At 43.2% G+C, this 25,724-nt stretch overlaps 1 protein-coding gene across 6 annotated transcripts in view; it reads left to right on the forward strand.

Annotated features, from left to right (window-relative positions):
- The window catches only part of VPS35L (VPS35 endosomal protein sorting factor like), a 118,237-nt gene that overhangs the window by 51,884 nt on the left and 40,629 nt on the right, over window positions 1-25,724 (forward strand). For 5 of the 6 annotated variants that reach the window (XR_003415260.2, XM_053213381.1, XM_027043142.2 and 2 more), the window contains 11 exons: window positions 24-101; window positions 599-721; window positions 10,212-10,258; window positions 11,015-11,126; window positions 11,659-11,775; window positions 14,403-14,456; window positions 17,452-17,532; window positions 19,942-20,004; window positions 21,119-21,204; window positions 22,637-22,717; window positions 24,648-24,711. Coding sequence is in view for 5 of the 6 variants with exons in the window: in XM_053213381.1 (XP_053069356.1) it covers window positions 24-101; window positions 599-721; window positions 10,212-10,258; window positions 11,015-11,126; window positions 11,659-11,775; window positions 14,403-14,456; window positions 17,452-17,532; window positions 19,942-20,004; window positions 21,119-21,204; window positions 22,637-22,717; window positions 24,648-24,711 (906 nt within the window). In the remaining variant the exon portion in view is untranslated. The remainder of the gene's footprint in view (window positions 1-23; window positions 102-598; window positions 722-10,211; window positions 10,259-11,014; window positions 11,127-11,658; window positions 11,776-14,402; window positions 14,457-17,451; window positions 17,533-19,941; window positions 20,005-21,118; window positions 21,205-22,636; window positions 22,718-24,647; window positions 24,712-25,724) is intronic. The other variant, XM_015067202.3, reaches the window with a different exon arrangement.

Here is a 25,724-nt window from a genome sequence, read left to right on the forward strand (position 1 = left end):
AGTTTTCTTTTGGTTGGCCACAGGTGGGGATGGAGGTGGCTCCACATCTGAAAGAAAGCCTGAATAAGAACTTCTTTGACTTTCTCCTCACATTCAAACAGGTAAGAGAACACTGTCGGAACAGCTAATTGATATAACAGTTATATGATCACGAATTCACAAAACCCAGTTGGATTTCCAAGTTGAGATTGCCTTAAAGCTCTTTAAATGTGTAAACCCCACAAAATTGTACTCGCATTTGTTACAGATAATTAAAATGTGTTGATTGTACTGAGGAAGTGGGGAGAATTAATATGCATGTGTTAACAGGAAATGTCTCTAGTTGATCAGCCTTTCTTCCTCACATCTGCTGGGTCCATTTTTGTCAGGTTACTTCTCTGCACGGCGCGCGTTCCCAAAACAGCTCAGCTTGGCGACATGGGAAACTTTCTGTGTGTTTTTTCTAGTTTAAAAAAAAAAACAACAAAAAACCTGAGAAACCAGGCTATTTCTCTCGAGGCCACCCAAATGCTTACAAGTATGCACAGTCTGTGAGTTACTTGCTCTTCGTTGATTATTATTCCCCTCGTTTTCTGAGTGTTTATTTGGTCTCCTATAGATTCATGGCGATACAGTCCAGAACCAGCTGGTGGTCCAGGGAGTGGAGCTCCCATCCTACCTGCCCTTGTACTCACCTGCCATGGATTGGATCTTCCAGTGCATCTCGTACCATGCCCCCGAGGTAACTGCCAGGTGGCTTCAGTGTGAAGTTCACACAGGAGGAATGCTGGGGCTCCCCTCCCTTCCATTGTGTTGTCACAACCTCTACACCATGGTGCTCGGGGATGTAAACAGGGCCCGTTGATAATGGCCACAGCAACCCCAGTGCTAGCCAGCCGTCTCAAAGGGTAGGGCTCACCATGGTGGCTGGTTCTGTGCTCAGCACTTTTCCTTGGTTGTCTCATCTAACAACTCTGGGAGGGAGGCTCACAGAGGCCAAATACCTCTGAAAGGTCACGTGCCTCAGGTCATGGTGACTGGACACCAACCCGTAGAATGTGGCTACGGGGCCAGTGGGTTTCATTGCCTCTTCACTAAACTTCATGCCCCCCTTTCGTGTTTACAGTAATCTAAGAAGTTGGTAGAACAGGTAACAGTTGCCCCGTTTTACAGAGGGAAAGTGAAACTCAGGTAATTGCATTTATAAGATTTTTTTCCTGTTCCTTCTTTTTTTTGGTCTAATCGAAGTAGCGTTAGGAATTCAAGTACAATCAGAATACTAGCAGAAATATTCTTTTTCTTACCTGAGACTGAGAAGTAGAACACCAGTTCTACTTGGCCTGGTAACTGTGGTAGATGAAGCTACTTCAGCAGATGGTTCAGAATTTAGTCTGTGGGGAGAAGGAAGAAGGGGTCTTGCTACTAAACACGGATACGTAGTGGAGAGCAAAATTCAAGTATACCTCCCTTTTCCTGGAAGCTGCAAATAACCTTGACAGCCATAAAGAAAGAGATAAAAGAATATGACTTTGACTAAACAATCCCTCTTAAAGAATATTGCAGAGTGGGGGTGCCTGCGTGGCACATTCAGTTAATAAGCATCCCACTTCGGTTCAGGTCATGATCTCACAGTTTGTGGGTTCAAGCCCACATCAGGCTCTGTGCTGACAGCTCAGCTGGAGCCTGCTTCAGATTCTAGGTCTCCCTCTCTCTCTGCCCATCCCCTGCTCATGCTCTGTTTTTCTCTCTAAAAAATAAATAAAAACATTACAAAAAGGGGGAGGTTATCATGTAGGGGAGCCTGGGTGGTGGCTTGGTCTCTTGGTTTCAGCTGAGGTCATGATTTCACGGTTTCGTGGATTCGAGCATGGAGCCTGCTTGGGATTCTCTCTCTCCCTCTCTCTCTGCCCCTCCCCTGCTGGCACTCTATCTCTTTCTCTCTCTCTCTCTCTCAAACTAATCAGTTTTTTAAAAATGGGCTTAAAGTTTCAATTAAGCAAGATGAATAAGCTCTAGAGATCTGTACAACACTGTACCTGTAGTTAACGATACTGTATCACACACTTAAAAAATGTGTTAAGAGGTAGATGTCACGTTAATGCTCTTACAACGGTAAAATTAAATGTAAGGGGTGCTTGTGTGGCTTAGTCGGTTAAGCTTCTGACTCTTGATTTCGGCTCAGGTCACGATCTCATGGTTTTCTGGGTTCAAGCCCTGCGTTAGGCTCCGTGCTGAACTTGGAATCTGCTTGGGATATTCTCTCTCTCTCTCTCTCTCTCTCTTTCTGTCTCTCTCTCTCTGTCTCTCCACCCCCCCTTTGCCCTTCCCCCACTCATACTGTCTCTGTCTCTCTCAAACAGTAAACTTAAAAAAAAGAATAGCATGTAGAAATAGTTGGACAAGTGCGTAAAGACACAGGCATGCACACGTACGTCCAGGTGTATGGGTTCGTGGTGGCACAGCATTGGAAGCTGTCATCACAAGGGATTGGTTAGATTTGGGGATCCATGTAGGTTCAATGGGATGTTGCAGGGCCTATTTAAAACGATGGAAGACCATGATGAAGATCTGTACATAATGATGTAAGGGTGTTCGCAATAACCGGTGTGTTCAACAAGGATGCTACGTGCCTTGCTGTGTGTATTCTAAGTGGTAGCATGGCCCGGTGTTCACGTTGGGCCCTGGAGTCGGGGTGCCTGGGTCTTAATCTCAGCTCCATTGCTTCCAGCTGTCGGGACAGAACAGTCAAGTCACTTGTCCCTACCTAACCACTCTGAGTCTTTTTTTTTTTTCATCTTTGAAACGGAAGCGTTAATTCCTGTTTTTTGGGGTTTTTTGCACAAATCGAATAGGACAATCGATTTGCGTTGCTTGGTGGAGTCCCCCACTCGTAGCACTGGAGTGTTTGTTGTGTTTTTAGGACTGTGGACATGATTTTTATATCTGTATGAGAGAACTGGGGAGGGGGGATGTCAAAATAGCACCGGAAGGTGAGATTTTGTATTGTCTTAACTTCCTTTTCTTGGCCTATCTGTGTTTTCTAACTTTTTCAACCAAATATAATGCATTACTTCCATTTCAATTTTCCTGAATCCTGAAGTATGAGGAGAAAAAAAGGGTCATCTTAAATTTCAGGTGACTTTTTTCCCATTAAGTTGATTTTAAATCAAGTCAATATGTATGGAAGATTGAAAATTTGCTGGTCGATCTCTGTGATCTTCGGGTGTCTCAGCAGCCACACGGTGGCCCAGGCTCCTGGGAAGAGGTACCGCAAGCCTGACTAGAAAGAGAGGCGCCCCACCTGTTCAGTTGAGTGACAGCAGGCTTGATGGGTTTGAAAATTTGAAAATGGGAACACTGTTTTTTTTTCCCTCTTTATTTTAACAAAAAGGACAAATTGGATTAAAACAAAAGGTACATGTCATAAGGCATTCTTCCTTTTATTTTAAGCACCAGTAATCTCAAAGGATGGCGGAAGCTGGGAACACAGCTTTCCCAGGGAGTAAAACTCTAGGAAATCATTACTGTGCCAGAAGAAGTGATTAAAAAAATTAGGTCACCCGAATAATAATAAACTCTGATTCTTCGGGCACTTAAATACGGGACTTGCAGCATCACGTTAAAAAAATGTTAATCATTTTCAAAATGCAGAAGAATCCATGTCATTGTGGAAGGTGGTGTTGAAAATGAGTGTGTCTCATGCCTAAAAACTCTGAGTGGCTGGGATGTGTCATTTGGGACATTAGGCCATGCCTCCCAAACAGGGGGTTGTCAGTTTGGCCGAAAATATACAGGGCAGGCAGTAAGATAGGGGACAGGAGAAATGGCTTCAGCCATGAATATCTACCATATGAAATTTCAGATTGACATTGAAATCCAAAAAAAAAAAAAATCAGTCATTATTTAGAAAGACTTTTTTGTTGTTTGAAGACAGGATCCCTGCCCCCCAAAGAACTGAAATAATATTATAGTAAGTAAAAAAATGGACTTATGCCCTCAATTTCAGGCACATTCTGCATGGAAAAAAGTAACCATCTCTTAAGATCTGTTTTTGGGCAGTGAAAACAAATCCCTTGGTAAGCTTTTCATCATTTTCAGTAGCTTTTCGTTTGCCAGAGGTGGTATGGGAGGTGTAGAAGGAGAAAGTTCTGGTCCCTGACATGAGTGGTGGGTCTTGTCTGACGGGGAATCCATGTGGTCCCTTGCTAAGCTGTGCAGTGCGGTTTGTAAATGTTGGATGAATGAAGAGGAAAGTGCATCTTTAGAGGCCGGACAGGCAGTTGGGCAGTGCTGGGTTCAGATTATGGCTGTGTTGCCTTGGGCTCCTTGATCTCTTTGTGCCTCAGTTTTACGAGCTGTAAAATGGGGCCAATGCTAGAACCTTCCCTGAAGGGCTGTCATGAAGTGACCGTGATAATACACATCAGTGCGTGGCCAAGAGATAGGGACACCAGGCAAAGCAAGCGGCTGCCATCCTTATGTTTGGTCTCTGCGGGACTCACTGAGGCAGATGGGGTTCTGGGCTGACCTGCAGGTCAGGAAACAAGTAGGGGGTGGGTTCAGGGAGTAAAGGAAGGGCCCAGGGAAGGAACTGTACACGTAGAGGCAGGTAAGAGGCATATTAAGGAGGCCAGCATTACTGGAGAACAGGGAGAAACTGGGCTGGCTGGATGTGGACCGGGTTACAGAGTTGGCGAACGTGGTGTGGTGGAGATCAGGCAGAGCTTGAAGAACTTCCATCAGGAGGACGATGGGAAACAAGCAACACTCGAACCTCAGACTGGCAGGTGCAGACCAGGTGGATGAGAGAAAGAAGAAGGGTTGGTAAGCCGCGGAACGGGAAGGAGAAGATTTCTGTAATCAGAAAACCTTAATAAAAATACATATACTGGAAAGAATTTGGAAAAGACAGGTGAAAAGGAGAAAAAGAGCCACCTAAAATCCTGCCGTGTTAACATTTTGATATGTTTCCGTACTCATATTTCTCTGTCCGCTCCGGTTCTTGCTCTGTGTTTTTGTTTTAGAGGTAAGGATTTTGTGTGTGTAATTTTGTGGTGCTTTTCCCTCACTTCACATCAGAACAAATACCTCTTGTTAAGTTCTGTGACCCTCAGTCATGTCAGGAGGTGTTCAGAGTCGAATTTGTTGGATGTGAGGAGTGGAGGTGGGAAGTGAGTCAGAGATGCTAAGCCCGGGAGCCCTTCACATAATCACCTCTTCCTGAGGCTCTCTGGGTGCCAGGCCCTGCGTTAGTTCCATTGCCTGGTCTGCCTTCCTCATGCTCGGCTTCCTGAGGCTAGGTTTTGTTGTTATCCCTGTGATACAGATGAGGCCCCCGAGGCTTACAACTTGCTAAGGTCATACCACTAGAAACAGTCAAAGCCATGTAGCCATTTTATCGGTAACTCTGAACCCAGGAGATCTCTCAACTCCTAAACTCTTTCTAGAAACTGCTGTTAATGGCTATACCTGAGGAGGGATTTAAAGGCCCTAACAAACTGACCCATGGGACTGTTACCTAATGGGCATACTACGAGTTGCCCTGTAAATTCTCTAACACGTGATGCGGCTGGCGGTGCACATGTAGCACTAGCCTTGGCCATTGCTGACTTCTGCCGAAGCGTATAGGCGTATCACTTTCATTCTTTTGAATTAGGAAAAAATTGCCAGTGAAAGAGAAATAATATGAGAAATTAAAATTTTCTCCTTGTAATGTGTGGGGTATAGGATTTCTTTTTATTCACTTTGAAATACTTTCTTTGAGACTTGGACTGACGGGGGAAGGGACATAAGATCAGTTTATGATTTTGCCCACCCATTACATGTTTGCTTCGTTCAGAGAAATAAGGAAAATAGGATACGTATATATTCAATCTATATATATTTTTTAATGAAGCAGTACTTGTAAACACTGGTTGGAAGGTTATGTAGCAAAAGCAGAAATACAAATCTGGGAGCACTCTTAGCTGCATGAGAGTTGCTCTCAATTTAGAAAGCTTTTAGAAACACGGTATTGGTCCAACTTCTTTTGCGTTTCCTGTACTTTTGAAGTAGGTAAATGACCCTCATCTGGAGATGACATTAAAAATCCAATAGTTAAATAAGATGGTGGTTATATAAACTCATATATATTAATGAATTGTCACAAAGATCTCCCCTTTCCCCGCAATAAACAGAAAACCTGGTGGAATAGTCTAGTTAATGGTATTCTACCAACGTCAATTTCCTGGCTTTGATAATGCAATTGTAGTTAAGTAAGATGTCACCATTGTGGAGAGCTGGGAAACAGTTACCCAGGACCTCTGTTATTCTTACAATTTCTTATGAGTCTGTAATTGGTTCAGAATAAAAAAACTTTGAAAGTGTATCAGCAACAATCGGAACAATAATGTTCTATGTGTGGTAGGGATTCCTCAGCCGTTAAGAATAAGGTAGATGTGTGTACTGACATGGGAAGAGGGAGGCCCATGCTAGATTCTTGAGTAAAAAAAGCAACTTGTGACCCCAGTGTGTACAAGATTATTCGTTTTTATAAAACAAAAAATCCCAAGCTGGGCTTTTACAAAAAAAGCTATATATTCACAGGGTATAGACAAAGGTCTAGAAAGATAAACACCACACTGTTGACACTGGTGATTTCCTAGGAAGCAGGAGTTAGGAAGGAAAGCATTCACATTTTACTTACTATAAGGTGGTATGGTTTAAACTTTTTTTTCCATAATCATTTCTTATTATAGTGTTTTTTGTGTTTTTTTAAGTTTATTTGGAGAGAGAGAGTGGGAGCAGGGAAGGAGCAGAAAGAGACAGGAAGAGAGAATCCCAAGCAGACTCCGTACTCTCAGTGTGGAGCCCGACCCCGGGGCTGAATCTCACGACTGTGAGATCATGACCTGAGCCGAAATCCAGAGTTGGACGTTTAACCGACTGAGCCACCCAGGTGGCCCCAATTTTTATAGTTTTTATGAAAAAACGAATATACAAATAAATGTAGGGGCCTTCTGAGTCTCCTGTGTCCTCTAAGTTCTGATGTGTGTGTACGAGCTAATATGCTGAGCTGCACATTTTCATGGTTTATCCCAGCCAATAGGCTTGTTTCGATCTCAGTCTGGTTTGAGCTATTGTTCCTCTTGTTCTTGCCAAAGATAATCAATCCTGTCACTTCTCAGAAGAAATGTATAACCTCTAACAGACCTGCCTGAGATCTATATCATTTGGCTCCGTGGGCACTTGTGGGCATTTTCTATATTCCTATATTATCACAGAGCTTTTAAAAATTTTTAAGTTACATTTTTGGATACATTTGTAATGCATTTGTATCCTGTGAAAAAGAGAACTTTTGACGCACTTGTCTTAATGGCCAGGATGTTTTGTCCATATGTTGGCATTTGCCCTAATTCATCTTGTCAAAGGTAGTGGGCCAAGAGCTCGCGTGCGTGCACATGGGTGTGTAAGAGAATAAGCCACGAGGGCATGGTTTTCTGATTTCCTCACTGCCTTGTCCCCAGTGCCTAGAATACTACTTAGTGTCTTAAAGTTTCTCCATAAGTAGGTATTGAATGTGTGATTATTTGTGTGTGTTGGGCAGTATCAGTCTGATAATCCTGTAGAATCTCTCTTTCTCAATCTTTTCCAGAAACCACTTTGATATTGGTCTCCAAGAATGACTTTTCAAGTATAAATATCCCATGAGAGGGTTAGGGAAGCCACTTGTGACATTGGCAACTTTATCATCAGCTAAGATGCTTCTGACTATAAGAAACAAACACCTAACTGGCCCTACAAAAATAATTCAGTGTGTTCTCTGACACAACAGGTAAAGGCCGTGGGCGAGGCAGGTTCTGTCCATCATCCTCAGATAGCAAAGTGGCTGCAGCCGTTACAGTCATCACATCCAGACATGGCAGCATCCAGAGGCAGAAAGATGAGGAGCCTTCAGTTCCTTGGGTTCCTGTTTAAGAACAAGGAAACCTTTTCTTATGCATCAGTTGTATAAATCCCCCATTAGCAAAGGGAATGAGACCACTGCGATAGGTTTGGATCTGTGTTAATTTGCTCAGGCTACGTTTTAATCCCTTCTGACTGTTATAACAAAATACCACAACTGAGTGACTGATAAGTAACAGGTATTTCCCACGGTTCTAAAGCTGGGAAGTGCAAGATCAAGATACCAACAGATTTGGTGTCTGGTGAAGGTCTGCTTCCTGGTTCGTAGATGGCTGCCTTTGCTGTGCCTTCATGTGGCACAAGGGAGCTTTCTTGGGCCACTTTTATAAGGGAATTAATCCCATTTGTAAGAGCTCCACCCTCATGACCTGATCACCTCTTAATATCCTCGCCTTGGGAGTTGGGTGGTCGTTCAGACCATAGTACGTTGCCCTAACAGACTGGATGGCTTAAACAAAAAAAAAATATTTTCTCGGGGCACCTGGGTGGCTCAGTTGGTTGAGCATACAGCTTTGGCTCAGGTCATGATCTCTGGTGGTGGGTTCGAGCCCCGCTTTGGGCTCCGTGCTGACAGCTCAGAACCCGGAGCCTGCTTCAGATTCTGTGTCTCCCTCTCTTTCTGCCTCTGTGTTGCTCGCAGTCTCTCTCTCTCTCTCTCTCTCTCTCAAATAAATAAACATTAAAAAAAATTTTTGTTAATGTGTGGAAAATTTATTTTCTCACAGTCCTGGAGGCTAGAAGTCCAAGATCAAAGTGCTGGCAGTGTTGGTTTTTCATGAGGCTTGCACTGCCTTCTCACTGTGTCCTCACATGGTTGTTTCTCTGTGCGTGTGTGTTCCTGGTGTCTCTTCCTCTTAAAGAGACACCAGTACTATTGGATTAGGGCCCCACACTTTGGACCTTATTTCTCATTATTACGTCTTTAAAAGCCCTACCTCTAAATGCAACCACGTTGGGCTTTAAGGCTTCCACATAAGAATTTGGAGGGGACCTAATTCAGTCCATAACAGCACCCAGCCTGATATTTGTGGTGCAGAGACAGAAACCTGAATGAAATCAGGGTTCTGGGATACAGCCAGTATCTCCATCATCAGCTTTTACCTTAATTATTCAGGCAACACTAGGACACAAAGGGACACATCTGGAAGGGGTGCAGTTGCACTAAAGAAAACTGGGGGCCAGAATCCTACAAATCTCATTTCCACCACTTACTAGGAAGTGACTTAAAGTCAAAGTATCTGAGCTTGGACTTTCTCTTCTGTGAAGTGGGAATGACTTAGGCGGGCCTCCCAAGGATACTGTGAAGCGTAAACAAGAAAAGGCAGCAGTGGTGCTTAGCTGGGAGCCTGGTGAGCACTCTTTCTCCTTAGTTCTACTGTTGACCTTGTCTGTGCCATTCAAAACCTTACCCAAACCACTGACCTAAAGGATACCTCTTCCATTGATTTTTTTTTTTTTTTAAAGAACAAGAGCTCTTTGATTAGAAGTACGTAATTGTCTTAAGATAGCTCTAAAGCCATTAACAGTATTCCAGTGAGTAAAACATTTACTTCCTTTTGGAGGAAATACATGCCTCAAAATTCGTTGGGAGGAAAAGTGATGAGGTTAGCCTTTGGTGCCAGGCTGCCTGGGTCACGTCTGGCCCGCAGTAGCTCCGTGTGTCACCTTGGTCGAAGCAGGCCACTCACTGTTACATGGCTCGGTCTCTCACCTGTGCAGTGGCAGAATAGAGAGCCTGCCTCCTGGCTGGTTGTGAGAGGGGAGATCATGAATGCGAAGTGCATCTCACCATGGACAGTGGGCGCTAGCAAATTCTCAGTGAAATGGGAAGGACCTGGAGGGGGACGGTGCATCACAGGAGAGGTGGGGAGTCAAGAAACTTCCATTCTCATTGGTGTCTAGGGTTCAGGAGACCCCTCACCATCCTAGGGTAATCTTGCACGTGTGATGGTAGCACTTGGGTCCTCTGGCAAAGGGGGAGGAGACCCAGGCTTCACCAAGTCAGGTGACTGGTCCAAGGCCCCATTGTTGGTAGTTGGAGAGACTGGATTTGAGCCCAAGTGTGCCTGATGCCCTAGGGCATCAGGGCCTGAGGTCTTACCCATGATGTTTAGTGCCATACAGTTGAACTCCTCCCTGCCCCTGACTCCCTATCTTCGCCAGACTCAGAGTTCTGGAAATGGGCATGTGGCTACATCTGTTTTAGAGTATTACTTTGGAGATGTCTTTGTGAGAAATGTCATTTCAGATTCTCCAAGTTCATGGCTTTCATTATTATTTTTAATTAGGCCCTGCTAACTGAGATGATGGAGAGATGCAAGAAACTAGGAAACAAGTAAGTATTTTTAAATTCATAAAGCATGGTTTGGAAATGGAAGTCATTTGTTTTTGTTGTGTTTTGTTTTGGTTTGGTTTTTGAGCTTGGCATGCTCACGTGGGCAAGAGGGTCAGCAGAGCGCCAGGATGGCACAGAGGTCAGGAAACTGGAGTCTGATCGCCTTCCTGTGCCTGGCTCTACTCTTTCTCAGCTTTGTGAACTTGGGTCACTTACTTGAGTTCTCTGCCTCAGTCTCCTCATCTGTAAAATGGGTTTCATAATAGTCCTTTCCCCATGGGGCTGTGGAAAGTGGAAGGGTTGAGATAAATTCCATCTTCCTGTCTTCCAGGCACAAGAGGTTTCCCCTCTCTTTTCCCTTCTGTGGTAGATGTCCCTAAGTCACATGTCCCTAGGTCCCAGAACAGTGCTTTTTGTAAGAGATGGGGGTATATATTTGCAGCTTGGATCAATATTATTACTTGATGTTTAGTTTTATTAGTGCACCATGCTCATTTTGCATCTGTTTAAATGGATGTGATTGCTTGCTGTCCGTCAATCCAGCTAGCCGATTCAACATTTACTGAGTTCCAAATAAGTACAGAACACTGTGTTAGTCTCTAGAGGTTGCCTTTTTGCTCCAGCCTTTTAAAATTCTTTTCCAGCCTTACCTTTAAAGAGCTTTCATTCATCCTTCCCAGCAACATATGTGCTTAAAATTAAAGCACCTTTCATTAAGAGGAAGTTCTTCTGACATGGGGCACTTGGGTCTTGCAGCGCCTTGCTGTTGAATTCCGTGATGTCTGCTTTCCGGGCCGAGTTCATCGCCACGAGGTCCATGGATTTCATTGGCATGATTAAAGAGTGTGATGAGTCGGGTTTCCCCAAGGTAGGCTCTTGACCAGATGCTCAGTGGGAGAACAGATAGGCACTGTTTACCCGACAGCTCTCGAGGGAGAGGGTCCTGTGTGGGGGTTCTTGGGCCAACAGAGAAAACAGGCATTGTTTCCGAAGAACATGCTGGAAGGTGAGTTAGTGATTGGGATTGTTAGACACATGTAAGTTGCTGCCAGTGTCTATTGAACTAAGTCTATTGAATTAGCTCGCTGTGAAGTATTTAGGAAAGGCTTGGGCTTCCATCTTTTAAAAATGTATTTTCACTCATGATTTATAAAAAGCTCTGTCCACAAGAATGTTGTGTCTCATGAATCAGAGCAGTGCACAGAGCCAGCTCTTTGTTTTGAGTGTCTCTAACTTGCATGTAGGGCTGCGGTAGAGCTTCAGGAAGATGTTGGAAGATTAGCCATGAGACGAGCTAAGGGTTACAGCCTTTTTTTTCCTGTAAGCCTCAAGGTGCTCTGATTTAAAATCTCCAGTATTGCAATGGTTTGCTATTCTTTTTTTTTTTTTTTTTTTTTAAGCATCTTCTTTTTCGCTCACTGGGGTTAAACTTAGCCTTGGCTGACCCTCCTGAGGGTGATCGACTCCAGATTCTCAATGAAGCTTGGAAAGTTATCACTAAGTTGAAGAATCCACAGGTGGGTGACCATTCAGACCTCAGAGAGACTGCCTTTTGTCCAAGTCTGGCAGTAAATTCTTGGTTTAAAAAAAAAAAAGATATTTTCACTAATCCTACGTCTGGGTTTTTATTTTGTTTTAAGAAATAATACTATTTTAAAAAAAAATTTTTTTAATGTTTATTTACTTGGAGAGAGACAGACCGTGAGCTGAGGGGGTGGAGGGGAGGGGGCAGAGAGAGAGGGAGACACAGAATCTGAAGCAGGTTCCAGGCTCTGAGCTGTCGTCACAGAGCCTGACATGGGGCTTGAACCGACGAACCATGAGATCATGACCTGAGCCAAAGTCAGACCCTTAACCGACTGGGCCACACAGGTGCCCCAAGAAATGATACTATTTTAAATTATTTTCGTTAACCTATAGTGGAGAATTGATAACTCTAAAGATCTATTTCTTTGCTTTTTCTATCCTAATTATGTCTAATTCTTTAGGCTTCAAGATGTAGTAAAAGTGTAAAGTGAGAAAAAATATTTGAAACTTTGAAAGACCTCTGCTCTGACTTAGCAAACAGCATCCAAATGCAGCTGTCTATAGTATTTGGATTTGAAAATATCAACTGAGTAGGATATTCTTAAATGGAAGCTCAGCAGCCAACGTATAATTAGCAAAAGGGAATTCTAATTGTTGCCCCTTGGACGGAGTTGTGGAAAGATGGGTCCACTGCTGTTAGGTGCTGGAACAGTATGCAGCGATGGCCACAGTCTTGTAGAGTTTGGGTTTCACGTCTCACTGTCCTCGTGGGCGACACATCAGCAAGTTACGTGGCCGCCACTGGGTAAATGGCCCTGCCTGTCTTCGGCTGAAGGACCAGCTGGGCAGACTTCACCACCCTTCAAACCATTCCTCTCCTGCCAGCAGCATATCTCAGCTTGGCTGCTTTAATGGCACCACAGACCAGGTGGCTTGCAAACAACAGAAATTGATTTCTTGCCCTTCTGGGGTCTACAAGTCTGGAATCGGGGGGACACCGTGGTCGGATTCCGGTGAAGGCCCTCTTCCGGATTGCCGACTGCCAGCTTCTCCTCCTCCCTAGGTGGAGAGGGAGTGAAGGGGAGAGGGTGTTCTGGGGTCCCTTTAATCAGGACATTAATCCTATTCATCAAGCTTCAACCCTCATGACCTCGTCACCTCCCAAAGGCCCCACGCCTAATGCTGTCACATTGCGGGGCTACGATTCTCAACATATGCGTTTTGGACACAAACATGTAGACTGAAACACAGCAAATAATTGAATGTGGGTGTGTAGCATTTGACAGTCATTTACCAAGAAGGAAATATTAGAGTTCAGTTATAACCTCCTTGCCAGTCACCTGTTTACAGTAGTGGTTGAGAATACTGATCTAACTTAGAAAAATTAGAAGCTTGTTTACAAAATCACATACCTATGTTAAGTTGAACAAAACCCTCACTAAACTTCAGCTGTTGAAATTCTGTTTAACCCGAGTGGCTAACTAAAAAGCTTCTTTAGGATGCAGAAGTCCAAAGTCTCTGGGCCTGTGGGGTCTGTCCCTAAGTGCTTCAAAGCACCCTTCATCAGAAGCCCATGTTAATGGTTTCCTTCAGTCTATAGCTTCACATGGCCTCATTAAGTTCACCTTCTCAGCTGGCTTTTCTTGTGTGAATGACATAAGTGTTTTCTTCCCTCCCATTTTCTCTTTTTTTTCTTCTCCTTAAAGTGTCAGAGCAGAAGAGATACACTTGCAGACTGTATTTTTCCTCGAGCATTTTTTTTTTCACATGAGTGTTTTCCAGGGAAGGCAGCTCTATTTAGCTGTTAACTGCCATTTCCATGACCATCCCAGTGTCTCTCCGTGGGTCCCCCACCCCCACTTGAATCTAACACAGAATTTCCTACCTAAAATCTTCAGTGCTTTCTTAACCTTTTTACGAACTGTACATCACCTCTCTATCAGAAAAAGAGTTTATGGTTTGTTTTTTTTTTAATTTTTTTTTTAACATTTATTTATTTTTGAGACAAAGAGAGAGCATGAACGGGGGAGGGGCAGAGAGAGAGGGAGACACAGAATGTGAAGCAGGCTCCAGGCTCTGAGCCATCAGCCCAGAGCCCGACGTGGGGCTCGAACTCATGGACTGCGAGATCGTGACCTGAGCTGAAGTCGGACGCTTAACTGACTGAGCCACCCAGGTGCCCCAGAGTTTATGTTTTAAAGGCAGGATGTCTGTTTTTTTTTTCTCAGAACCTGCAAAAATCACATTTAAGCAAAGCTCTTCAACCAGATCCACGGTCAGTGTCTCTGTTGAGGTGTGGCCAGGACTCCTGACTTTGATCTCTGCTGCCCTTCAGTTTTTCCCAGATTTCTATTATGGCCCAAGTAGTTATTCAGAAATGGAAGTCTAGTTAGTTTCCAGCAACTCCTGTGTTTCTATATAACTTTTGCTTCTTAGGGTAAGATAGATCAGTGGGCTAGACTTTTCTGTAGATGAGCCAACCAGTCTTGGAATTCCTATCACTTGTCATCTCTAATGATGATCAGAACCCTTGAAGGGATCTGCATGTGATGAGCTTTCACTCTAGGGTTAGCCATGGTGTTCCTGTTGTAGACACATCTTTACTTTTTCTCTGTAGGACTACGTTAACTGTGCCGAGGTATGGGTGGAGTACACCTGCAAGCATTTCACGGTATGTGCGGCTGTGGGATCGTTTTGGGAAGAATTATGGGTTTGTTTTTTTGATATCTTTTAATGTTGGTTTGTTTTTGAGAGAGACAGAGTGTGAGCAGGGGGAGGGGCAGAGACAGAGGGAGACACAGAATCCGAAGCAGGCTCCAGGCTCTGAGCTGTCAGCACAGAGCCCGATGTGGGGCTCGAACTCACCAACTGTGAGATCATAACCTGAGCTGAGGTCTGATGCTTAACCAGTGGAGCCACCCAAGCGCCCTTGGAAGAATTATGTTTTTATTCGTGTTTATAATAATAAATAAGGCTAGAATAGGCATTTAGGCATTTTACAGTGGTAATCGTCCTTAATTTATAAAAATGGCATCCTTTTATCCTGTAGTGTGGTGGAGGGTTGATATGCGTATTGTCACAAAAGTGTCATGCTCGCGTGCAAATTGGGGAAATGCTCCATTACCAAGGGAAGCAGTTTTTCCCCCATAGGATCCCTTAGATGCTTACATTCTAAAGTGCATTGGGACTCTTCCTGGGGGTCCAGGAAGTAGCATTTCTCAAACATATTTGACTTACATGTAATTTTTTTCTAAGCAGAGGGACTTCTTTTCCTGTGCCCAGACCAGAACCTCAGTCTGGGAAATACTGTGTGTGTCAGAGAGCAGACCTTAGAAGCAGGCAGGACTGGGTTCACATCCTATTGCCAAAATGCTTATTTTCATCCGCTGTTAAAAACTGAATTCAGGCATTCATGCCGAAAAATGCATGTATTGTGAATTTGCTACCTAAGGAAAGTATATCCGCGTGATCATGGTCCATATCAAGAAGTAAGGAATAAGCCCCCAAGCTCCCTGGACTCTGCTCCTAGTCACAGCCCCCAGCCTTTGGGGGCCACCATCCTGCCCTCTAACTTGATAAATTGGTTTTGGCCTCGTTTTAAACATGATATAAGGCTGGTCTGTTGATTTTGTTTATTTTGTCCAATTTTTGTTTTATCCTTATTTTGGAAATTTCAAACATATGATTTCCCTTATAATCCTCACCCAGAAATGACCAACTCGTGACAAATCTTGTTTCATTTATATCCTTACCCCTGGATTATTCTGAAGAAAATCTCAAACATTGTGTTTTCATCTGTCAGTTTTCAGCACATGTGTGTTAAATATAGGATTCCCTTAATCTTATCCCAACAAAAAAAATTAGTAATTAATAAAAAATTAAAATCATTCAACGTTCAGATTTCCCCAGTTGTCTTGTATTTTTTTTAATTGTTCAGTCAGGATTAAAATAAGACCCATACATGGCAGTAGACTCCTAAGAGTTCTTTTAAATTACAAATTCTCTCTCTTTTCCCCTCCTCCTTCCCTTCCCCTTTTATCCTCCGTCTGTGATTTATTTGTGGAAGAATTTGGGTCTTTTGTCCCGTAGAGTTTCCCCATCTGGTCTGGCTAGTTGTGTCTTGTGGTGGTGTCCACTGTGTTCTTCTGCTGTCTATTTCCTGTCAGTGGGCAGTTAGTTCTAGAAACTTAATCATCTTCAGATTCGATTTTTTTTGGCCCTGCGGGTGCTGATTTGCTACTTCTCCTGGGAGGCTTATGGTGGCTTGTTGCCTCCCTATATCGTGGGCAGCCGCCGAAGCTCGTTGCATCTCATAGTTTCTTAGGGGCTGCAAATTGGTGATCCTTGGAATTATTAGCAGCTTTTCTTTGTTTATTAGCTGGGATACTTGTAGAAAGACGACCTCCTCATATCAGGTATTTGGTTACCCTGAAGTGCAAGTTTGTACAGAAAAAGGCAGGATTGATGCTGCTTTTTCTCCTCTGCTAGTTGTAGGATAAGGATTTGATTCCTCAGCATCCTCAAAGGTGACCAGTGAGTAGTTGTTGGTATCTTTCATGGATTTAAATATACTTGAGTTACATTATTCTTGCTGATGCTCATTTGTCCCCTTTGCCCAGTGGGTGTGTCATCAAGTGGCTCCCGAGTCCTTCTGACATGCTCTCCATAGTCTTTGATGCCCTTCTTACTTTCTGTTATGAGATGTTCCAGCTGCCCTGGCATATTTCTAATCCCAGTTTCAGAATCACCACTAAGCTAAATCACTTAACTTGTCTGAGCCTCCACTTCCTCATCTGTGAAATGGGGATAATCCCGTTCATGCCAAGGAGATGAATGAGCATTAAGTGAGAGAATAAATATAACGGCAGCTCTTTAGATGACAAATGTGTGTGATACAAATACCTTAAGTAACAAATACCAAGCACTTTACCTGTGAGCTGTGCAGCCTCATAGAGACCTTGCCAGGAGGCTTCACTGTTCCACGGGTCAGTGTACCTTTTCTGTGGAGAGGCAGATAGTAAATATTTGATGCTTTGTAGCTCATACAATCTCTGTCACAAGTATCCAACTCTGTCATTGTATGTGAAAGCAGCCACAGACAATAAGAGTGAGCACAGCCGTGTTCCAATAAACTTTATGCACACTGAAATTTGAGTCTCATAATTTGGGTCATGAAATATTCTTTTGTTTGAATGTAAAAATCACTTTCAGTTCGTGGGCTGTACAAAAATAGGCACAGGCCTGAATTTGGGCTGTGGTTGGCCGACCCCTGATAGAGATGACAAGAGTGAAGTGAGCATCAAGGTCGCTCAGCTCGGAGGGGCTGACTCTGTGCACTTCCCACAATGCCTCGGTGCTCCTGCCAGTGTCTGGGGAACAGCCTGGACAGGCAGGCAGAAAGTGGCACGCTGATTTTACCAGCATCCAGGGAAAGCTGTAACACCCCAGAACCTTTGAGAACACGTTTTAGTCCTGACCTGGTGCAGAAGTAGTTCCCTTCAGGGCTGTGATACAGGTGGAATTTCTCCCCTTATACTATTTCCTGCAGAATATTTGAAACTGTTTCCTGGAAGGTATGTGATATATTCTGAAGTTATTTGTCCTTGCCACCAGAAAAACAGCGACTGCCTTTCAGTGTCTAACACAGGTTTATTTTCCCCTCTTAGAAACGAGAGGTGAATACCGTTTTGGCTGATGTCATCAAGCACATGACTCCAGATCGTGCATTTGAAGACTCCTACCCTCAGGTAACGGATTTGCTTCTCTCATTTCCACGCTGTTAGAAATTTTATTCTGTTGAATCAAATAGGCATGTTGCATGGGTCAGGCTGTAAAGTCAGATAATCTTTTGTTCGAATCCTAGCTCCGCCGTATCCGCGCCATGCTCACTTTACTCAGTTACTTAACCTTGTGCCTCAGTTTCCTCACCTATAAAATGGGAATAATAGTCCTACACTCAGAATGGTTGTGAGGATTAGGTGAGATGTCATATGGGATCCTCTGGCACATTTGCTTGGCACCAGTAAATAAAGGGCCTGTGTTTTCCAGTTAAACTAACTTTTTATTTGGAAATAAGGTCCAGCTTCTTGGAAAATTGGAAGAATAGCTCAGAGAACTCCCATTACTCTTTACTAAGAGTCACCAGCTGTGAACATTTTCCGTGTTTGCTTTATCAGTATCTTGTGTACACATGCACGCACATCAATATGTGTTTACATTTTTTCCGACTCCTTTGAGGGTATGTTGCATACATCATGTGACTTTGCCTCTGAAGAATTCAGTGAGTGTTTCCTAAGAAGAAGGACATTCTCCGTGTAACCACAGTTTGGGAATCGACTTCAGGGAATTTGACACTTACATTTTCCTATTGGCTACTCCACAGTCCGTACTGTAGTTTTGTCAGCGGACTCAATAAAGTCCTTGATATCAGGTATTTTCCCCCCTCCAATACAGAGTCCAGTGAAGCTTCATTTAAAGTAACTTTTGACCTAATTAATAATTGATTTTGTATTTAATAATGTGATGTTCTGGCATTTATTGCCTGTGATCAATTTCTAGCTTAACTTAATACAAGAAAATTAATTACATGTTCTTGTGAGAAGTTTAGAATTCTCTCTAACATTTTGGTAAGAATGTTTTCACCATTTGCAGATTAAAATAGTTCATCATTAGAATTTACTGAGTAGGCACTGACTACCTGACATTTTTCTAGGTGTGATGAAAACAATATATAGTTGCGCACAACAGGCTCTTGGTAAGCATCGTTGAGTGAATAAAGCATGTGAGGGCAAAGTTCGTATCCCTTGTGGGTCATCAGGATCTTGGGCGCAGATGAAGACTGAGTTGCATTAGAATTTTTGTTGAGGAGCATTTGGTAAGACTTTGATCCTAGGGACCCATTTAATTGAAGACTTTAACACAGTAATTTTACTATAGTCCATTCCTAAGAGAGAGGAATAATTACACCGTACAACTCTGTCATATCTAGAAGCAACGTGTAAAAGGTACCCCAAGGATCAGCCTGCATTCGGGACAGCCGCCCATATGAGTTGTGAGCCCCTTGTCTTAAGTGATTTAAAGAAATGATTTAAACAGCGGTGTTTTGAGTATAAACACAAGTACTTGTCAGTGAATTCTCTCTTCTTGACAGTAGCCAGGGGCAAGGATTTATATTTTCCTTAGAAAAAGCACCTCTGTGGTTCTCCCTGTCAGCAGGACTGGGTACATCTCAGGGTGAGGGCTGGTGGACATCGGTACCTGGGTATTTGGATCCGACCTTACGGACTGTGCACCATCCCGGGGTAGTGAGTGACATGGCCTTTGACTCCACCGGCAAACTCAGTTCATTGCCTCTCCACAGAAGTAGTCAGTAAATACAAGGTCATGATGGGCTAGAACAGGGGTCTGTAAACTGACCCATCGGCCACATGTAGCCCATCAGTTGTTTTTGTGAGTAAAATTTTATTGGAACCAGCCACACCCACTCGTTCACATGTTCTCTGGGGCTGCGTTTGAGCTTCCATAGCTGAACTGAGCCGTTGTGATGACTCTGTGGCCCTTTGAAGAAGAAGTTTGCCCACCCCTTGCATATTCATAGCTGTGTTGAATGGAGAGCTTCCCGAGGATACACACGACACTGCTCTAAGGCTCTTACGTGAGCTGTCCCATTAATCCTCACGGTGAGCAAGACACTGCTTTGCTCTCCATCTTACAGAAGACGATGATGAGTCTGAGCAGTGGCTTCCGCAAGACTGCAGACTAATACAGGGCCTAACCCACCCTAATAATTCCCCTTTCCTGAGTGATCCAGGTTTCCCTTATTGTGCTTGTAATTTCAAATAATGAAAGAAGGTTGCCTTTTAAAAATATCTAAGTTCTGGGGTGCCTGGGTGGCTCAGTCGGTTAAGCGTCTGACTTTGGGTCAGGTCATGATCTCACGGTTCGTGAGTTCGAGCCCCCACGTCGGGCTGTGTGCTGACAGCTCAGAGCCTGGAATCTGCTTCGGATTCTGTGTCTCCCTCTCTCTCTGCCCCTCCCCTGCTCACACTCTCTCTCTCTCTCTCTCTCACAAATAAATAAACACTTAAAAATTAAAAAGAAAACTAAAACTACCCAAGTTCTATTAAATAAAATGTGTTTTCTGTGTGATTTTGCAGCTTCAGTCGATAATTAAGAAAGTGATCGCCCACTTCCATGATTTCTCCGTTCTCTTCTCAGTGGTAAGTAACGTGCCTTAATTACCTTTGGAAATCTGTTTCTGAGTCAGAGGTTCGCTTGGTGTCCCGGGCCAAAAGAAATACTTAATGGTTCCTTATATAAAGTAGTTAGGTCTAAACAACCTCAGTATTTATGGCATAACAACCTAATCAGCGTCTGAAAAATTAGTACACAGACTGAAAGAAAAATATCATCTGTATTTCTTTCATGACTCACTAATGGGATGTGTGCCTGTCTTGAGCACCACACAGCCTCTCAAACATTGGAGTCAGACTGGACATTATCTTCCTCCTTTCCTCTTCCACATTGATTTTCATAGGTGACCTTATGTCACACGTGAAGTCTAACATCGAAACTATGAAATGGTGTTGAAATAATAGTCGTCTCAGTGTCTGACAGAATTGAGATTTTTCTGTTTCCTTCAAACTTTCAAATATCCTATGATGCCCCTTCAAGTTGGCTCTGGTGCCCTGGGCGAGTACAAACCTAGGGGATCCACTTCCCTTCCACTGCCCCCTCTTCTGGCTCCATTCATGTGCACTCACAGGAGTGTGTGTGTTTTTTAATTAAAAATAGAACTTGTTATTTTTTGGACATTTGCCATATTCTTCAAGCACCGTGCTGGACCTTGGCATGCATTGTCTCATACCGTTTTCACAGCACTGCTGGAAGTAGGAGCACTTAGGATTCCCACTTTACAGATGGGAAAACGGATGCTGGAGGAGGTGGGGTAATGTGAGTGAGGTTGCACAGTTAGTAAATGCACAGTCGGGATGTGGAGGTCACTCTGAATAACTGACTCTTCTTTCTCTGGTCAGTACAATTGTAAAAAAGACTGAAGCCCATCTTGTGTTTTCTGGAAAAGTCCATGGTCCTCTAAAGATTGCCAGATGGTTCCCAAAATGTTAACTGTCCCAGCCCTGACCCCTGGGAACATGTAAGTGGTTTTAGTAGTACTGGGCCCTCTCCCTGCTTTTAGGGGAGTCCTCTTCTGAGCTGCCTTAGAGAGATGAACAACTCTTTCTCTGCTTTGACCTTCGAGGAAAATGTGACCTGCAAATTCCTTCCAGTAACTTGCGTAAATTGCATGTAGAGTGCTTTTTTTTTTATTTTTAGGAAAAATTTTTGCCATTTCTGGACATGTTCCAAAAAGAGAGTGTCCGGGTGGAGGTTTGCAAATGCATCATGGAAGTTTTTATCAAGTAAGTGTAACACGGCATAACCGGGAGCTGGGATTCCCGATGACCTTGTGAAACCTGTTGATAAGAAATTGGTTTGTGTACTTTTGAAGCCTAATGATATGGATGTATTTAACATCCAAAATAACATTGAAGGGACAACCACATAAAAGGAACAGTCATGATAGAAGTTTGTAATTAGTGCTTAAGAAGACAGAGTAATAAGTATTAGCTGGAGCCGGGCCATCACCTACGTTGTACTCTGATATGCATTTTGGAAGGAGCATTCTGTTAATGAACTCCTTACAGAGTAACATTTTAAAAGATAAAAATAAAGTCATACTCGTCAAGGTCTCAGGACTAGAGAGCTTTCCATCTTCAGTGTTTAGATTTGTGATCAATTTTCCTATTTAGTTGATTTCCTTTTGTTGACTAAATCTGTGTTTCCCCAAACTGCCATATTGCTGGTGGAACATAAAATTATTTTAGGTGGCACATGGAGGAGAGATTTTGGTTTTGATTTTAAAAGTTGTAAATTTAGGGGTACCTGGGTGGCTCAGTTTTGGTTAAGCATCCGACTCTTGACTTGACCTCAGGTCATAATCTCGGAGTTCGTGAGTTTGAGCCCCTCATCAGGCGCCACACTGACTGCTTGGGATTTTCTCGCTCTCTCCCTCTCTCTGCCCCGTCCCCTGCTCATTCTCTCCCTCTCCCTCTCCCTCTCCCTCTCTCCCTTTCTCTCTCAAAATAAATAAACTTAAAAAAATACATAAAGATTGTATATTTAATTTAAGGTATATTAGATAATATAATTAGTTTAATTGGTGTTTTCATGTATTCTGTTAGGACAAGGTTAAATTTAAAAAGTTAAAGTTGCTCTAAAGATTAATATATAGATATGGCAAAATAAAATGTATTAAGATGGTACCTAAAGAACCTCAGTTTGGAAAACAGAGTTAGATGTTGCTTGAATAATGTATGTTTTAAGCTTTCCTTATGTTGTCTTCCTAAAAGATTAATTCCATATGCTTGGAACAAATATACCTACTTTCCCCACATAAGGACTTGTTATAAGACCTTGTCCTTCTATATTATTTGAAAAGCCAAATTAATAATTTTGCCTGGCACTCAACACAGTTATAGACAGGTTGTAGACTGCTTTAGAGGGTTCAAGAAATGTAGTAAAAAAACAAACAGGTTTGCCCTTTGCCTGGCTTAGGAATTGCAGCAGTTTTGTAGGATTTACCATAATTTTAGGAGAAGTTAGAATATGTGTAGAAAAGCAAACTTGTTATTGAAAGAAGAGTTAAGAGAAAAACAGAATATTGCCCATTACATGTTCAGTGCCAGCTGGGTAATTTGCTGTTTCTCAGATATGTGCAGATGAGAAACCCATCCATATTTTCATTGCTGTGGGTGGACATCGCTTTTACCATTGTCTTTAAATGTCTTGTAGGCATCAGCAGGAGCCCACAAAGGACCCCGTCATTCTGAACGCCCTTTTGCACGTTTGCAAGACCATGCATGACTCTGTGAAGTAAGCCACGCTAAAGGCCGAAACATAACATGGATTGGGTCTTAATACCATGTAAATAGTACATTGGGGAATTACTGCTTTAAGCTGCCACTGTGAATAATATCATTTTGTGGTGTCTATTAAAATTCTTGCTAATGAGGACATTCCAGCCCAGAAGAAGAGAGAGTGAGGGTAACCTTCCTGCAAACATGAGATGGCAGATGTTTTTACAAAGGGATTTCTGTTGAGAGAAAAAGACTGGTTTCATCCAAGTGAACTCAAACTCCATGTCTCCTGGAGACTTGAGAGCAGCAGATAGGGGAGTAATGAGTTCACTCATCCAGTAACCTAAGCTTCAGATTTCTCTCATTATTAGCCAGCTATTTGAAATTCAAATGAAATGGCATATATTCCTTACATGAAGGGCTCTAGTTGTTTGGCAGACTTGAGGCCCAGTCCTGTCCATCCATTGGCCTTACCTTTTGGGTCAAAGGCCAAATTATGACTCCTTTGCTTTCTAGTTGTTTTTTTCCTTACGTGTTTCCACTTGGTTGTGTTTGAAGCAGTTCCTGCTTATTTGTGGCTTAAATTTTAGTCCCCAAAGAATTTTTAAAGCACAGCAGCTTGATTCAGTGGAAAATGTTCTAAGAATTGAGAAAATGGTTTTGGAACTTAACCATCAACAAGATGAATTGTATTTCTTTTTTTTTCTTCTGAATTTTGGAATCTTTGTTTTCATGGCTTTGTGTTTGCAACCTCAGGAAGAGTTATAAAAGTAAAAATGTCAAGACTTTTCATAATAAATGGAACCAATGAACTTTTTAGTTGAGCAAAAATAGAAATAAAGGCACAAAACACATCCAGAAAGGCACTCTTATTGGTAGGATCCTGGGTTTTAGCTTCAGTAACATGGCAGGTTTATTTCTCTCTTGCTAAAGGTGTGAGACCAGAAGGTTGGGGTAGGTAGGTCTGCTTTAGAGCACCAGCCAGGTCCCTGCTGTCTCGTTGCTCTGCTATCCCTCGGGGATGTTGTCCTTGTCTTCCTGGGGGCAGCTGGCTTACCTCCACCATGGGCATGTATAGCCCATGGGCATTGATGGACAGTAGTTTTCTTTCTGGAAGGAAACTTGGAAGGCTCACCACCACTTGTGCTTCCATCCCATTGGCCAGAACTGTCATATGGTCACACCCAGCTACAAAGGAGGCTGGGAAATGGGAATCTCAAAGAATGAAAGGGACATTGCTTTGTTAGCGGGTGGTAAGCAGTCTTTGCCAGTACTTTCCCCTAGAACGAACCAATACACAAGAAACTTGGCTCCTGTTTGCTGTAGGCTCTTAAGTTTTCTTTAAAAATAAACTTGGGGAACTGTTAAGAGGCCTTCACATGTGTAATGAAAACTAAGGACGTGGCATTTTCTTATTTATATTAGTATTAATATTGCTATTAAATAGAGGTAGTTGCCATCTGTAGTGTACTTTAAGATGCCTCCCCAGAGTGAGCTGGATTGATGGATGGAGAGGGAAGGGGATAGTTATGTGATAGAGCAGATACTGTAAAAGGATAATTGTGGGATCTGGGTGCTGGATGTATGGATGTTTGCTGTAAATGTCTTTTGACTTTGCTGCATGTTTGAAATTTTTTACGACAAACTGTTGAACTAAACTCCTCTGAAATATAAAGTTTGAAGTTGGACCTTGCTGTCCAAATTCCAAGGGAAAGAAAGTGAACCTTTCTTGGAAACACCGTCTTTGAGACAGATGAGAAACACACATTTAAATTATGTTCATTTAGATTATATATTTTCACCAAAAGAAACACAGCCTGTTGGGAGTTTTTTAAATCTAAAAAATGCACAATGTTCTTACCTGTTAAATTGTTTGCTTCTTCTGTATCCTTTAGAAACTTGCATTTATTACCTCGATGTTAATTATGCACAATTATTGATTTTAGTGCACTCACTCTTGAGGATGAGAAAAGAATGCTGGCATATTTGATTAATGGATTTATAAAAATGGTAAGTCTTGGGGAAAAAGTTGCAGTGCGCTTGGAATGTGATGTAATTGTTTACTCTTACTCCAGGGAAAGCAGTTAACATTATGTTCCCTGGTGCTTTTCATTTTTATTAAGATAAGATGAAATTAGAAAACATCTTACATTAGCCAGCACTCCCCTGGGGGCAAAGAGAGCCAAGACAAACTGGCTTAAGGAAAAAATAAAGGGGAGGGTGGGGTGGGGGACTTATTGGCTCATGTGACACGAAGTCCAGGAATGGAGCAGCTGGACACGGGTGTCTCTGTGGTGTCGTCAGGACCTGCCGTCTGTGTGTCTTTGGCCCATGGTTCTGCTCTCGGGATGTCCTCCCAGGCAGCCTCACTCCCCTCAGGGGCTCTAGGTTTCCATTCCTTCCAGCGCTGCAGCCCAGCAGGAAGTGTTCCAGCAGAAGTCCTGGGACTGAGTCTCTAGATTGATTTGGGTCACTGGCTCATCCCTGTATGAATTGCTGCGCTGAGGGGGAATGAGCACACGGACTGGCCAGGCCCGGGAGACATGCATACGCCTGGGCAGCCCAAATCACGTGGACCGGGAGTGGGGACAAGGGGCTCCCTGAAGCCCCCGATGTGCTGCTCATCAGGTGATGGTAAAAAATGGTTTGGGCGGGGGATGGGTGTGGACACAATGCCAAGCACCTGCTCTCCCATTGTTTTAGTTACCTGTTGGTGCATAACAACTCACCCCAAAACTTAGCAGCTTTAAATATTGGTGTTTTATTCATTCGTAACGATCCTGTGGGTTGAATGTGTGGCCAGGCTGCTCTGTGTAGCAGGATTGGGGCCACGGAGGATCCACACGGCCTTGCTCACTTGTATAGGGTCTTGCCATTGGGGCCTCATTTCTCATCCGTGTGGCCTCTTACTCTCTGCTCTTCTGCCATTGTCCAGCTGTCTCCGCTGAGCTCTCTTACGTGGTGCAGGCACAGAGGGAAGCCGCAGGCCTTTTAAGACCAAAGTTAAGAAATTGCACCGTGAC

The sequence above is a fragment of the Acinonyx jubatus genome, chromosome E3 (assembly GCF_027475565.1).
Source record: "Acinonyx jubatus isolate Ajub_Pintada_27869175 chromosome E3, VMU_Ajub_asm_v1.0, whole genome shotgun sequence".
Lineage (NCBI taxonomy): Eukaryota > Metazoa > Chordata > Mammalia > Carnivora > Felidae > Acinonyx > Acinonyx jubatus.